At 18.6% G+C, this 18431-nt stretch overlaps 3 protein-coding genes across 3 annotated transcripts; all 3 read right to left on the bottom strand.

The window, feature by feature from the left end:
* Window positions 1–1374: 1374 nt before the first annotated feature.
* On the bottom strand, window positions 1375–2049 carry MKS88_003465 (fam-m protein; the record flags this gene model as incomplete). Its single annotated transcript, XM_067216558.1, has 1 exon — window positions 1375–2049. The coding sequence occupies one exon, from the start codon at window positions 2047–2049 to the stop codon at window positions 1375–1377; it is 675 nt and encodes a 224-aa protein (XP_067073193.1).
* A 2896-nt stretch (window positions 2050–4945) lies between these two features.
* MKS88_003464 (fam-l protein) lies at window positions 4946–5967 on the bottom strand (the record flags this gene model as incomplete). Its single annotated transcript, XM_067216556.1, has 2 exons — window positions 4946–5749; window positions 5881–5967. The coding sequence occupies 2 exons, from the start codon at window positions 5965–5967 to the stop codon at window positions 4946–4948; spliced, it is 891 nt and encodes a 296-aa protein (XP_067073192.1).
* Window positions 5968–15572: 9605 nt separating this feature from the next.
* Window positions 15573–16539, bottom strand: MKS88_003463 (fam-l protein; the record flags this gene model as incomplete). Its single annotated transcript, XM_067216555.1, has 2 exons — window positions 15573–16325; window positions 16453–16539. The coding sequence occupies 2 exons, from the start codon at window positions 16537–16539 to the stop codon at window positions 15573–15575; spliced, it is 840 nt and encodes a 279-aa protein (XP_067073191.1).
* Between the last annotated feature and the right edge of the window lie 1892 nt (window positions 16540–18431).

Below are 18431 nucleotides of genomic sequence, written 5' to 3'. Positions count from 1 at the left end.
ATACAAAATAATATAATATATAAACAAAATATAAGAGGTTAAATATTTTATGAGTTTTAAACCATAATGTTTTTAATGTAAACATATAATAAAATATATTTCACAAGTGCATATTTAAAAAAATGATTCATAAAACATTTTGTTATACCGTTGTTTATTTTAGAATTTTAATTATGTGTCTTATTCTACTTTCTCTGATTACTTATAAAAATAAGATATATTATTATTTTAAACCATTAATGCAATAAACACACACCAATATTGCAGTAAAGGAATAAAATGATTATATTACATTAGAAAAACTAGATAAAAATAAACAGAACTACGTTTATATATATTTTCAGTACCAAACTCATATGTATTTTGTATCGCAATATAGATTATAATGTTAAACATTACATTCTAAATAAATATAAATATTACCTATTAACATTTGATTAAATATTATTAACAAATTTCAACTTTCAATGATATAGAAAATAAAAACATCATATAATGTATTTACAATATAATATATATTAAATAATTTATAAAGAATAGTATCAAGAATATAATTAGGAACAATATTAATATAATAATTCGCTTTTTCCCTTCAATTAATTATGAATTTTCATAATACACAAATTATTAAAAAATTATAAATTTTCCATAATCAAAAGCTATATTAATTTATTATATATTTATATTTTGAGAATTATTCAATAAGAACAAAACCAAAGGATTTTTAAGAATATTTTTTCAATAAATATATTCATTTACATATATCTCATAAAAAATATTATATAAAGTAAATATTAATGGTTTTTTAATGTAAAAATATATATTTATATATATGACAGTTAAGCATGATGTGCTCACATAGTTTTATTAAATACTAAACAAGAAATGTGTATTGTTAATACCAAACAATCAATATTTTTTCCTTCAATTACCATAACAAATAGTAATTTTATAACAAAACAGCGTACATAATAGGAGACACTAATTATTAGTTAAAATATAATTTAACTGAGTTCCATAAAATTATATGAATAACTCTATTATTTATCCACTTCAAAGCACAGACGCATGTTATTCATAGAAATCTATTTATATGCAAAAATATAATTGTTATAATACCTGTTTTTAATTAAGCTTAAATTATTCATTAATATAGAAATTAGGCATATTTTAAACGTTCAAATATTACATAAAAACGATTAACATATATTATATTTTTGTGTATCAAAATGACTAATTATATACATAAGAATTTATAATATTTTAGAAATTATATTAATACATATTCATCATATCACTAAAAATATTATGGATATTACTTAATATTAAAGACTTAATTAGAGAAAAATATATATATATATATTATTATTTATTTTACTCAGTTATCAACTTAATTTTATTATATTTTTCATTATTTCTTAAGATTTTACAAATTCCTTTTACAAGCACAATAATTAATGTAAGCATTAGTACACTAAATATTGTTAAATAAATAGTGGACTTTGCTGTTTGATCCCACCCTTTTACGGCTTCATATAAAATTTTCAATACATTTTTTTTGTCCAGCCCATTCCATGCTGTATCCAAAGACTCCAAGTTAGATAATACTGGTAATCCTATTCCAAAGAAAAAAAAAATAACAAACATAGCAACTATATATCCGTAATTTTTAAATTTTATTTTTTTTAAAGCTATATTACAAATTCTCCTTTTTTTTTCAAGAAAATCAATATAATCTTTTTTCTTAATCCATTTTTTTTCAAAATGGAAATGTTTTCCATCAAACATTCCATTATTATAATCTATTACTTCTGTATAGTATTGTGCCTCATTTAATAAACTTCTATTTGATTGCTTGTTTCTTCTATTAACTCCTTTTGCATTATTAGATATATTTTTATATTTAATGTTTTCATTATTTGGAAACTTTTCTTTTAAGCATAAAACATTTGGATATATATCCTGTTTAGTTTTTGCTATTATTCTATAATTTCTTTTATCTAATATTATACCATATTTATATTTTCTTTCCGTGGATTTAATAAGCATATTCTAAAAACATAAATATTAATTTTTAATATGAACAAATTAACTAATAATAAGATACTATGTTGACGAAAATAAAATGAGAAAAATATAAATAATAAAAAATATACATATTTGATGTTATTATACCATAAAATTGTTAAGATTTCATATCCATGTAAGAATCATAAACGCAAACATTTTAATAAATATTTTTGTCCTCATATTTTTATCCATTAAGTAAATATTTAATATTTTAATTTATTTAAAAAAAAAAAACAATTGACTAAATATAATATAGTTCCAATGAAAAATGGCGCTACATTTATTTAAAAATTTATTTATATTATTTCTTTATAAATCAACAATAAAATTTATATAACTATAATTGATTTTAAAATATATAAAAAGTGAAATGGCTTTAAATGTATATTATATGAATTTTATCATTATGTTATTTGAAAATGAAAATAACTTACATAAATGTAAAACAATTTGAATTTATTAATAAATTTTTAAATATATATTTATTTTATTGTAATATACTAATTTAATAATATTTTTTTATTAATTCATTTCAAAATATAATACTAAAAAAAATATATATTATTTTTTACAATATCATGAAATAATCAGTATGAATGTAATATAGATCATAGAGAATATAGATAATATACAGTTCAATATATTTATACAATAAGTACAAATCATAAGGATATTTCTTACTAAAAATTCTAAAGTTATAAACAATATATGGTAGGACCTATTTTTTATACTTATAAATAATAATTATTATAATAATAGTAATAATATATTAATGAATTAATATTTTGAATCGTGTTAAACATAGCACATAATTTATATAATTCAGATGCACATAAAATTTTTTATAATATAGCATATAATAAAAAAATTGAAAATATTTGCTATTACACGATATATCAAATAATATATATTTTAAAGGAAAATAGAAACACATATTATACTTTTGTACAATAATTTTTAATTAAATTCAGTTTATACCATTATTTCTATATGAAAAATCTTTTTACACATAAACATAATTTTTTTTTATTATATTTTTTTGATATATAGATTTAGAAAAAATATTAATATAGTTCCATAAAAAGAAAAAAAAAAAACATATTGTCAAGGTATAATTACTTCGTCTATCTTTACATATAACATATTCCATACATTAAATAAACATTTTAATAAATTATATAAACACATAATATTAAAAAAACAAAAAAAAAAAGATAATAAAAATAATTCATTCTTTTGTTAAAATAGTATAATCAATATTTCCGATATTTCAATTCCCAGATGTTTACATATTCTAGTCTCATGTTCTGCAGGTTTTAAGCGTTCGTTAAAAAACAAAATTGTTTATGTTTTCTTTAATTGAATAAAGAGTAATTCTTAATATCTTATTGTTACAACTAAAACATCTGCTAATATTTTAGTATAGTTATTAATTCAATTTTTACAAAATCAAATTTTATAGATTTAAATTATTTACAAAACAGGTGCATAGAAAACATTGTAGATAATACTTATTTAATTAAAAATTTAAAGAAAAAATAAAAAAGTGAAACAAATATAATTTAGTAAACAATATCTATCAAAAAAACTATGTTTTATATTTATGAATTAAGTACTAAAAAACTATGCTTTTTTTTAATTAAATTTTACATAAAAAATTAACTTTGAAAATAAAATGAATTAGACATTACCAACATAATCTATGTATGTTCTTATATATATATAAATCAATATTATCCCTTAATATATTTATAGTTAAGAATAAATAGTAGCGTATATAAATATAATTTATTCATATATAATTATATCTTTACAGAAAACAATACATTTATTTCCATTATACTGAACTAACATCGTAATTCTTATATATAGGTCTATTATTATGAAAAAATAAAAAGTAACTACCTAATAATATTTCAATATATTATCTATTAAAATATGATTATATATAGTTCAATAATTTAATTATTTAAAGATATAAAAAAATATATATATTTATTTATTTATAAATTTTCTTTATAATATATATATAATTAATTTTAAAAAATTGAATTAACATCCTATGTTCGAACAATAATTCAGCAAAAGAATTTTTTATCTCTATATAATTGTGATTAAGTAGAAAAACTAAGTAATTAAACAAATATAAATAAACAGTATTTAATAAATATTTTATTTTCTTATATATTCTTAATTTTATATTTAGATCTTACAAAAAATACTAAATCATTGTTAAAAAGACTTTTAAATAATATTCTTCTATAACATGTATATCAATAAGCATATTTAAAAAAAATAAGTTATGCTTATTTGTTAGTAAATATAATATATATATATATCAGTATAATATAATATGTTAACTTCCTTTTATGAAACACAAATAAGAACACATTTATACGTAATTTATAGTAAATCTATATTTTTTTAATTTCTCGAACATATTATTATTTTAGAGCACAAAGAAATATAAAAATAAAAGTCTGTATTCTTTATAGTTAAATATAAATTAGCAAATATTACTAATAAAATTATACATAATGTTATATTGTTAATTAATTATAACGTAAAAATATTTTATGATCATAAGAAATCATTAAAATGCAAAATTATATGCTTTAAGTTATAATATACAATTAATATGAAATCATATTTTGATACACAAATAGAAAAATATTAGAATATTCTTATTCACAAACAAACTAAGAGCATATACATTTATTATTGTTCATAAAAAAAGCAATGTATACTTATAAATTTTTGTAAAATTTTAAGGAATTTTTCATATGTTTATTAAGTATATGTTTATATATATTTCATTAATTAGTTCATATTCTAGATATTTTTACAGAAAAAAAAATATTCTTTAGTATGTGTTTTATCTTTTCCTTAATTTAATTTTTTCATATTTTTTAACTTTTTTATGGTAATAAATAATTCGTGATATTATGGTTATGCTCATTATAATGAAAGGTACAAAATATATTAAAATGCGAAAAAATTGTCCTAAAATACAGATATCACTAACTTCTTTTGCACTACTACAAAGTTCACATACTCTCTGGGGGGAAACTCCAGTTTCTATAGCGTGCTTAAGGAAATCTGTCTTTTTCAACGCTTCTATAATGTATTTCCATGGTTCTTGGCTGGACAAGGATGTTAAATTAACCTTGTTTAAACCTAATACATACAATAAACTAGTTTTTCCTACATATCCCAGTGCTACTTCTAATATAAATATTATTAATAAAAACAAAAAGAATAATACAGGTAAAATAATGCGTAATCCATATTTTTTACATATTAATTTTCTGTAAACCTTATTGCTAATAGTCCTGTTATTTTTAAGAAAATTCGTATAATCAAGTTCCTTGAATATTTTTTTTTCTAAATTGGAATATTCTTTCGTTTCAAATATACAAGTTTTGTTTTTCACATCTGGTTTATAATCTCCTACAATCATTGATGAACATCCATTTTTTTTTTTGTTTTTTTCTAATTTATCCTTCTTATTAGTAGATATATCATTTGGGGGGGAAAATCCTTTAGTTGGCAATTCCTCTTTTAAACATAAAGCATTTGAATCACAATTCTTCTTGTATTTTGACAGTAAACGATAATTTCTTGCAGGAAATTTTTTACAATTATTGCAATTTTCCTCTAACAATAGCTTAAGAGTACTCTAAAAAACAATAAAATTCCCATATAGTTATATATTATAATAAATTGTTCAGTGGTGAAAAAATAGAATTAATAAAAATACAGCACGAAAAGTACGAATAACAAAAATATCACTAAATAATAATAATATACCACATGAATGTAAAAATGACATATACAACATAAAAGGATAAACGTAGTAAATTTAATAAATAATAAAATATTAATTTTTTGCTTCATCGTATAAAAGTTTTAAAATGTAATATACTAAGAAAAAATATAACAATAATATAATATTCATATAGTGATAAAGGGAACTATTATTATTTATATTATTTCGTATTATTTTTTATTTTTCTGTAAAATAATAATAAAATTATATATCTTTATTTTTTTTTATAATGATGCTTTTAAAAATAACTTCAAATGTAAACTACAAAATTTTTATTTTAATGTTATTTATAACAAAATAACTTTAGTTAAAATACTATAAACTAAATTTATTAATAGATATTAAAAATATATGAATTATATATTTAATTTAGAATAATAAATAAATATTTTCTTTTATTTATACTTTTCAAAATAAAATAAAAATATATATGACTTTTTAATAGTTCAAAACATTGAATATATATAGAATATAGAACATGGAGAAGATAGGTAACACAATGTTCTACATATTAAGAGATAAATTACTTATTATAATGACATCTTTCTACTAAAAATTCCAACATTATAAAAATTATATTTAAAAAAATCTTATTATTCTTCAAAAAGTATTAATAATAGTAACAATGTAATAAAAATAATGTATACTATAATATTAAAATATTTTATTTGATTTAATTAATATTACTGACATTAGTTACTACTTAAATAAAATAATTATCTTATGATCTGAAATATACATTAAGTATCTAATTTATAACATATCTCTTAATTTATTAAAAAAAGTATATATTTCAAAGGTAAATAAAGACTGAACCTTTATATTTATAATATAGTTCATGAAGGTTATAGTACTTAATTTAATAAAATTGACATTGTTATTTCCAAATAAAAGTTTGTAAAATTATAAAATTACTTTCATTTTTTTTATTTTATATTGATATATATATTTAGAATAATGATATTAAAAAAACAATAAATATATGAAGGATAGGGTAACTCTTATACTAAATATATTAATATAAGACGTGTATTTATTAAACAATATATTAAATTAACTGATTGGAGAATGAAAATTAATATACAATTTTTTATCCGTGTATTTTTTAATTGATGTTTAAGTAATTCTTATAAAAAATTTTGTACTATAATTTTTGCATTAGATAAAAAGTAAAATATGATATGTTCTTTAAGCATTTCACTTAGTGCAAATATTTAGCAATTATAAACTTGATAATACTTTATTAATAATTAATTATTTAAAAGAGAATCACATTATCATTTACTTATAATTTGATAAATTAACTATAAAAATAATATAAAGATATATTAAAAATTCCTACATTAAATGAGATAATAAACATTTGTTCCAAAAAATGTTTTTTTAAAAAATAATTTGATTTTTACGTTTAAATAAACAACATATACAAAGACAAAACAAAATGATTTTATATTCATTAAATGGAGAACAACGTTAAAATTAAAAGTAATATATAATAAAACTTTTTAAAAAATTATTCAAATGATCTTTTATAAACAACAAGAAAGAAAAAAAAATTGTTAAATATATAAATAATTTCATTATATGAATGAAGTTATAATAATTTTGATTTTATATATTATATTAAACGATCACACATTTATTATAATACAAATATACAAGAATCATATACACTAATAAATTTTCAATATAAAGCCTTTATATTTATAGGGAATATATAGCAAAGTTAATATCATATTTTTAAGAATCAAGGAAGATATTCTAGATATATATATTAAGTCAAGTTACTAAACTATTTAAAAACAACAAATTATAATAAAATATCTAATATAGAAATATACTAACTATAAAAAATATTAAATATATATTTTTTTACTTTTCTGTATCAATATACCTTTATATAATATCCAGGTTGCACAAAAAAAAAATTATAAATATACAACAATTAATTTTGTTTTAGATCAATTTCATTAAGTATAAAGTAAAAGTTCATTGGATACATCAAGAACATTATTTCTTATTTCAATATATTAATTATGACAAGTCAATTTTATTTCTTTCTATTCATTAATTTATTTTAAGAAATTTACCAGAATATAAATTAACACTAAAATAGTTAATTATATAATTAATAATAATGCATTTGTAATTCCCCTCTCAGAAATAAAGAATAGTCTTAGCATTTCTTCCATCATCCATAAAGAATTTTTCAATGCAATAAGAAATAAATAAAGTAATAAAAATATTATAAAGGAAAGTATTCCCATTGAGTAAGTAATAAAGTGATGCTTATAAATAATTAATCTTTTAAACTTATTTTTTTGGAAAGTATCAGAATATTTCTTATCTGTATATACAGCAGTAGAACCCATATGCAATAATTTTTTAAAAATAAATATGTATGTTACAGATAATGGATTATATCTAACAGATAATCATTTCTTAATTAATTTTTTTGATTGCAATTCTTGAATTATTATTATCATTAAACTAAAACTTTCCAACATATTCTGATTGAAAATCATCATGTTAATTGTTTTAATTGTCATATCCATTTTCAAACAATATATCTTCACTTCTATGTTAATTACTACCTTCTCATGTTCAGATAATAATATATCATTTCTTGTAATATACCATGTGGACAATTCTAATTAACAAAAGATATATTAACAATACAGTACATCGTAAAAAAATTGTTTTTATTATTTATCTTATATTAAATATACCTACTCGAAGGAAATTTACCCGTACGTATATATATATTTTTATATAGTATGAGGCAAAAAAAAATATTACACAAAATTTCTGCTAGGTTATTAAAACACATTAGTGAAATAAGTATATATCCAAACATAAAGAATAAATAAAAAAACTTCAACTTAAAAAAAAGATTTAATTATTTAATTTATACAAAAACTAGATAACATTATAATAAATCTAATAGCTAAAAAATTCACTATATTTTCGTAAGGTTATCACAAAAGTGTGTAATATATTCGACAATAACTTATTCTTTAAAAAATTATTATATTGTACAAATCAAATACAAATATAAAGTATAAAAAAGAAAAGATGATTTTTAAAATAATTTTGTAAACATTTACATTGAAGTTTTTTACAAAAAAGCAAAATCAAAATAATTCTTGGTAATACTAATTATTTTAATAAATCCTCTCTATCTATATATATATTAACAGTATAATATAACAATTCTAAATTTGATTTACAAACAGCTCTCAAATTAATAATAAAGTAGAGGACCTTTTTCTTTTAGGATAATAATTTTATAACATAATTAAAATAAAAAAATATATATGTGTTGAGAATAATATATAAGCATATATTAGGGATATACTTATAAATTTTTTTGTCATATTGCTAATAAAAGTTTAGTTATAAGTACATGTTAAATCTTTAGATACTATTTTATTATTTATAAATATAAATTATAATATATATCGTAGTAGTATTCATAGTATTAAAAAAATGAAAAATTTATAAAGACAAATTTTTTTATAGCAATAATTATAATTTAACATATCTCATATCTCAAAGATATGTAGAACATTTATACGAGAATTATTTGGAAATTACGTTATAGAAATTAGTTAACACAAAAAAAAATATTTTATTTTAAAATGTACTATCCAATTTAACACTTTTATACATTTTTATTATATTATTAAAAGTGGAAATCCATAACTTCATATACTTTAAAATAGTGCATTAGACGTATAAGGAATTAAAGTTATTTATTAAATTTAAAAATTAAATAGTTTATACTTTTTATTTTTTTTAATACATAAATTTGTAAATTACATAGAAAATATAATATTAATAAAAGAAAAAAATATAAAAGCAAAAGAATTAAAAAAAATATTTTTAGAAATGATAATTAAAAAAGAATATAACATCAAAATATATATCCCTAGGAAATACGAAAAAACTATATATAACGTACCATAAATTCTAGGAAAAGCTTTAATTCATTATTTTTCTTTTTCATATTTTTATGGAGGAAAAAACTGCATATGTATTTTTTTTATTAATAAATAAATAATAACAATATAATGCATTAATTTACATCTCTTACGTAACTTAAAACAAATAGTTTATGAATATACAAATAAAAGTAGAAATATTAATATCATACACTTTCTATTTAATATAGAGCATAGTTATAATTATAAAAAAATAATATATTAAATATATTACCTTAACTATAATAATAAATTGACACTAATTCGTGTAATTAAATCATTTTCCTAAAAAATAGTTAATTAAAAAAAAATATATAAAATCTTTAAATTTTTAATGGACAGTATAATCAATATTACACTTCTGTATATCAAAAAAATAAGATTGTTATTTTTTTATATCATTTTTTCACGTGTTTATATATATATAAATATACGTAAAAATATTCTTGGTTAGAGATCCTTAAATGATTCTTTTACTTGGAAGTTCTTATTTCTTCCCCCAATTACAATTCCTCCTTATATAAAACAAAAACAACATTTCATCTCAAGAGTACGATATATTATGAATAATATATAATGATAAAATTACATAAACTTATAAGCTTTATTATTTTAATTATTTTCTAAATATTCATGCAACTAATACAGATGCTAATTCTTAGGAGCTCACTATTTTCCTAAATTATTTAATGCAGGTTATGGCTATTGAAAATATTCACAGCAATATAAATTAATTAATTATATATATTTGATAAAATTAAAGAACATTTAATAAACAATTTTTATTTTTTTTGAAATACTTTAGTTCCTATGTTAATTCATATGACATGTACAAGTAGCATTATTAAATATATATTTTTTTATATATTTGCATTCATTAATTCATATATATCCATATTAATACTTTAATACTTTTTAAATCAGTGTTGATATAATGACAACTGTAATAATGATTTAATATAAATATAACTTTTATTGTAATATATTAGGTTTCTTTTAATTTATCATGTAATTACTGTCATAATAATAAGGCATACAACTTTTTTTATTTTAATATTTTGTTTAAAAATTAATTAATGAGCGTTGTACATTTTTCAGTGAAATTATTTTTTTTCTACTATTTCATTAAGCAATATTTTTACAGTCATCTTTATTAAACAAATACTAAAACGTTTTACAATACTATTACTACAATTATGTCTATTGAAGTGTTCCCATACAAATATATATATGTTAATATAATCGCTAAAACCAGGACCATTAAGAGTTTATGCATATGTGTTTCATTCTCCTCTAGACATTTACGTACATTTATTTTTTTTAATTAAATTATTTGTTTTCAAAACATATTTAACACGTTCTTATTGCAAATAATTTTCCATATATATGTCTACTGTAATACTTACAAAAAAATATATATATTAGAGTATTATTTTTATTCTTTTCTATATTTAAAATGAGTTCATCCATTACATTCAAACGTGCATACATAATAACCTGCAGCGTATTATTTATTAATACAAGTTTATAATTCCTTAGATGCTTGTTTATCTACGATGAAAATTATGAACATATGAATCAACATATAATACAGTTTATATACATGTACACTTACCTACATATATGAAACATTTTGCATCACATTATGACGAACTAAAAAAGTTCTGTTTTTCGCACATACATTTACGCCTTATATTTTTGTAATTTTTATCTTCTTTTTTTTGCTTTCTCCATGATTAAGATTAATTCATGAATTAATTTTTATATAAAGATCTTTAATAGAGTTAATAAAAAGTACATTAACTGTTTTGTAGTAATATAAAATGGGTTACACTTAAACAAATTTCCCTTCGAAATAATTAATATAAAGAGCTCACGTTTCAGATGAGTCATAATATATACTTTTTTTTAGCCCTTTTCCTTATTAACATCGATAGGAGAAGTAATTCTTTCAATGATTTTCATGCATTATTATTATTTTCCCTTGTCATTTATCTGAATTTTTTTATCCGCTTCATTCTCTCTTATGTGTATGCTATTATTCTAAATTTTTCACATATATAACGGACCAACATAAGTCAGTAATATCATTAATGACATGTAAACAAATGTACAATATACAAAAGTTTGTATACATATAAATATGTACGCATGCTTTCGCCTATATGAATTTTCATTATAAATGATCTAACAGTTACAAGGACAAATAATATAACAAAAAAAAATATATATGTGTGCACGTCATATGTATAGATAAGCATCTAAACATGAACAATGCTATCCTATTAACGTGTATATATTATGAACTCAATTATGTTCTCAAATTATTTCAGCTATTAACATAAAATTGTATTCCTATTATAAATTTCTTATTTTATTTTTTTTTTTTTAAACGGATTAAATGAACACAAGTGTCCTTATGAAATCATTATTTCTACGAATTCCTTCATTTGTGTCACATATAATGAGTACAACAACATAAAAAAATATTTATATATATATCTATGAAGCTTATCCATAATATGGAATTGCTATAATTATTTCATTAAATGAAATAGATAAATTCATTTGTAAAATAAACGTCTTATTTGTTTTATTAGTAATTTTTATTTTTATGTGCTCTCTATTTATACAGAAAAACATTCTTGTGCCAATTCTCATAATGTAGATAAATAATTCAATGAATTTTTTTCAAGTTTAATAATTAAGATTCGTTTTATGAAATACAGGGAAGGATATTTATTGAAATATGTAAATGGATACCATACATTATGTAAGTATACATATGTACACATACACACGCTCCCATATGTTTTACATATATACAGGCCTATATGTAAATGTATATATACAAATACGTATGTACACATATATACCCACAGTACTTCAGCATGATTAACACTTACAAATTCTTTAAAAACGATTTGTGCAACGTTAATATCTCCAATTCCCAAAAAAATACATAATTACTCACTTATTTCGTGACTTTTAGACTTTCCTTTCCAATTAAGGGAAACAATAATAAATTAGAAAAATGCTCCAAATTGTTAAACTTCCTTTTTTATTCTGTCTATTTTTATAAAACATTCATATATAGATCTATCTAAATTTTTAAAAAAATATAATTGTAATTGTTTTCTTAGAATAGAAAAATAAGGAGAAGAAAAAAATCATTTCAAAAATTTACAAATATACATATATATTTTGTATCATTATAAATTACATTTCTTGTTATTTTACCTTTTTTTATTTTTCTTATTTTCCTTTTCTTGCATCCCCTCATGCATTGTCTCGTAAGACAGGATTTCCCTTCTCCATTCTCTCCTTTTTCAGTGTAACTTTCTTTCTCGGTGAATGATTAATCTTGATATTGTTACAAGTATTCTAAAAAAAAAAATTGTATCGTCCATATCCCTGATATTGTTATTCTTACAGTTTACATATTGTTAATTATTGCAACATCATTATTTATTTTTGTTAAAATTATTGGATGCTCACTCCGATAATACTTATGAATAAAGTGACATGTGGTATACCAATCACACAAAATAAAATAATTTTTACAATTATAATAATATATATCAAAATAAATATTATATTCGTTCAATGCTATATTCACAATTCAGTAATTTTCTTAAAATGGTAGATCTCAAATTCTACGCTTTCTTTAATTTAAAGATTCTCCCAGATGGTTATTTCATTATAAGTTAATAATAATTTATTTTTTTATTTTAATTTTTTAAATGTTAAATGCAAAAAAGATTAAAACCAAAAAAGTGAGATAAAAAGGAGAATTAACCATAAGAAGTAATGAACTTTTTATCTATATAAATACGTATGTAATTTATGTCCTCTATTCATATACATGTAAATATTTATAAAAAATTAGAAGGGGGAAAAAAAAAGAAACAACAAAATATATATTTTTGTAGTATAATCATTTTACGTAAGTATATCTATTATATACAGAGAAAAATATATTTTTATAAAATACATTAATACTTCGTATTAAAATTCCAAAAATACATACAAATTATTTTATTAAAATTATTATTAGCAATCTTTTCATTTTGAGCAAGGAAAACTGTTTGTATACTTTATTCTCGTATTGATAATCTCTTTTGTATACTTTTGCAAAGAAATAAATATTCATGTGTTATTTTTTTGATTAAAAAAAATTTTTTAATTATATTTTAATGTGTTAACAGAAACAAATATTAATATTATATTATAATATTCATTTAAATTTATAAAGGTACAATCTTAATATATTAAATTTAGTACCGAATATTGCAAATAAATTATTCACATAAGAAATCAAATTAATTTCAAGCATTTAATTAAAACTTCTATAAAAAATATAGTAATTTTTAAATATAACTTATTAAGGTTTATAAAACTAAAAAACAATGTCGTGTACATAATAAATATATAAAACAAATATTACTTTTTTCTTAATTTTATTTTATTTAAAAGATCAGTATTATGAATATAAACGAATTATTAAATGCCCTATAAAATATAGATATTTACACATCATTAAGATTATATTAACTCTATGAATAATATATTATTATACAAGAAAAATTGGAAATATATATAAAAATATGCCTAAGTATTATTATAAGATATTACAAAACTGTTTTTTTTTTCATTATTAGTAACGTTAATTTAGCATTTTACAGGCATATACACATACTTAAGATTTTACTATTATAAAAAAAACAAAAAACTTATACATATTATCCATTAATATATGTTCACAATTAATTCAATTATTCAATGTTTTAATAATGTTAAAATAATATATATATATTTTATTTATATATAAATATTCAATATATATATTTGATTTGTCTTTACAAAAATTAATTAATAGCACAATTAAGTTAAATAATAAATGATTCCAAATTTTTAATTTAGTTGTAAATATATAAAATATATAAATTAGTAAGCAAATGTAAATAATCCACTTTATATAAGGATATTTTTTCTTATATATTTCTAACTTCAAATTTATGTCATAAGAAAAAAATTAAAAGGGCATTAAAATGGTTTTTACGATAATTGTGTTTTATAATAAAATTGTAGCAAAACATATTTTATAAAATAAATATTAGGTTTTATATTTAGTGAAGAAATTATATATATTTATATCAATATAACAAAAAATATTCATTTTCTTTCATTAAATACAAAACAATTGACTTTCATGGCTAGTTTAAAATCCATGCTTTTTTTTTTTCTTAATAATTTAAAAAAAAAATCGCTTAAATTAGAACTAGATATAAAATAAGAAGGAAGATTTTTTATTTAAAATATAAATTATTGCAAAAATAGTTTAAAATTATATGCACTGTTCTATTATATAGTAATTTTAATACACAAATAAATCTGTTTTATAGAAATTTATTTATATAGAAAACATAGGCATGCAATAAAAATTATATTAAATTAAGCTAAAACAATACTTTATAATGCAAATTGAAAAATACTAAAACCTTCAAATTCACTAAATGTTATGAATAGTTATTACTTTTGTGCATAAAGTAGAACATGTATGTCTGGGAATATTAATAAAATTTAAGCAATTATAGATATGTTTATGATATATATCACTAATAATATTATATATAACAATTTTTTAATTATTTAATTATAAAAAGAAGTATAATACTTATTGCTCGTCTTTATCTTTTCCTAAACTTAATTTTTTCAAATTTTTTAACTTTTTTATGGTAATATATAATTCCAAATATAATTGAGGTACCTAATAAAATTAAAGGCAAAATATATATTATAATACCAAGTAAATTTCCTAAAACACCAGACATTATTTTCTTTCCGTTATTAACAGTCCTTTTAGAATACGATATCCACCTTAATGGAGAATGCCACAATGTTGAATTTAAATTATAAAATAAATCCTTACTAAGATAATTTTTCAATCCGTTAAGCAAAATATGTAAAGGGCCAAAAGTAGAGGTAAAATCTAATATCAGTGATATTAATAATAACAAAAGCAATAATAAAGGTAAAGCAAAGCGTAATCTACACTTCTTACATATTATTTTTTTGTAAACTTTCTCACTAATTGTTCTGTTTTTTTTAAGAAAATCCATATAGTCAAGTTCTTTGAATATAATTTTTTCTAAATGGGAATATTTATTTGTTTCAAATATGCACGTTTTATTTTTCACAGTTACTTTGTGGCCTTCTTCATACTTTGATGTACCATTAATATGTTTCTTTTTTCCTGGGTTTCCTTTTTCATTATTATATAGATCTATACTTTTGTATGCTCCATTATTTGATATTTCTTCTGTTAACCCTACAATATTTGAATAATTATCTCTTTTACATTTTCCTAGTAAACGATAACACCTTCTGTCCAATTTTGTATCAACATTATAGTCAATTTCTATGTATTCGGTAAATATACTCTAAAAAGACAAAGTATATATTCATTATATGAAATAATAATTAGTATTATCGTGGAAAAAAAAACTAATAAAAATAAAACTCAAAATGCATGAAAAGCAGATATCTTCATTAATAATATATTCGTACCAAATCATTGCAATATTGATATTTCCAAGTTAAAAGGAAAAAAACAGCAATTTTAATAAATAAGTATAACTTTATTTTTTTCTCCATAACATAAATTATTAATACTGTAATATATTCCGTAAACAATAAATTACAATAGTATAGTGTACACTTAATGACAAAGGATAATTTATTATATATTTAATTTTGTTTTTTATTATTTTTTATTTTTCCTTAAAAATATGAAAAAGTGTATATATATAATGTTTTTGACAACAATTACAAAGAAAAATAAATTGAATTATATATTATACAATATTAATACTAATCTTATTTTTATATCACTATTTTCAGTTAAAACAAAATATTTTGAATTCATTCATAAATATTCAGAATATATAATTAAATTATTTATTAAAATATGGTAATTAAATAACTATGTCTGTAAAAATTTTTAAAAAGAAAATATAAAAACTAATAAAAACTACTTAATATTTCTAAATATTGAGTTTATGCAGAATCATCAATGTTTACTATATAGAATATATAGAATACAGATAATGCACTGTTCTCTATTCTGAAGTAATTATAACTATTTTTATGAATGTTTATTTATTATTATAATTTTATAATAAAAATATATTAGAAAAACAGGATATGATTAGTAAATTATATTAATTATTACAATAATAATAAAGATGAATGAGTATAACCATATTTTTTAAAGTATTATATAATATATTAAATAAAATATTTTCATTCATTAAAGTTCAATAATACATTTAAAAAATTGAATTTATTTCATACTATATATTCTACAAAAAAATTTATGTTTTAATGGTAAATAAGTTGTAAATTTTTTCTTTTTTAATGACAATTTTTGGAATTAATTATCTTTAATGATGATTAATGCATATAATGATTTGTAAATAATATATTTTTAAATACTAAATTAATTTTTTCCTTTTTAATAAAATGTATATATTTAGAATATATGTTAATATTATATAATAAAATATAAAATAAATAAATATTAAAAAAAAATAAAGTTATTATTTTTTAACATTTTATGTTATTACAATTATTTTTTTAATATATGTTTGCAAATATTTTTCCTTAAAATTTATCAGCTTTTAGAAATATATGTTTACCTAGGTTATTAAACTTTTTTCCTTTTTTTTTTTTTTTTTTTTATAAAGAACAATATATAACCATATTATTTCCATATTCCTTCTGTTTGTTTTTTTACATATGTTCTTATGGATATATAGTTGCATACATTTCTTTGTTTCCAATAATGTATTTCCATTAATACTATTTTTATCTTTTATTTTAGATAAATTCAAATCTTTAAACTCCATTATTTATTATAACTATATTTCATCAAAACTCTGTATATGTTACAAAATCATATCAATTCTATATCTCTAATATTTTTTATTTTCTTTATTTTTAATATAGTTCCTTCATTTCATCAGTTATACATAAACGATGCAAATTTTCATGACGATACTATATTTCTTCATATTTTTAACATTTGAATTTTAAAATTTTTCTTTGCACCTAATGCATTCTTCATACATATATTCCTCTAATACTATTATATATATGACTAAAAATAATTCCTCTATTAATATTTTTCTTTTATCATTATGTTATTCTTCGAAAACTCCTTTATATAACAAATTCTATGTGGTGTTTATTAACATATCTTCCTTATCATTCTCACTGTTACCATATAAATCTCTCCAATATACCTTAATTCCATACAAACTTTCTTATAAATATTATTCTATGACTTGAACATACTACGTTATCTGCTGTTTCCATATATTTTTCTAAGTTTCTCGTATAGAATATAAAATAATATTATTTTACAACATTCAAAGTGTTTTTATCTTCTTCTATACCTATATATTCTATTAATTCATCTTTTGATATAATATTTAAAATGCTAATTTGCTTTACTTTTTAGCTCATTCAATATATTCCTATGACAC

The sequence above is a fragment of the Plasmodium brasilianum genome, chromosome 10 (genome assembly GCF_023973825.1).
Source record: "Plasmodium brasilianum strain Bolivian I chromosome 10, whole genome shotgun sequence".
NCBI classification, from domain to species: Eukaryota; Apicomplexa; class Aconoidasida; order Haemosporida; family Plasmodiidae; genus Plasmodium; species Plasmodium brasilianum.
Note: the sequence above shows the minus strand (reverse complement) of the source record. Positions and strands in the feature narration are given on the sequence as shown.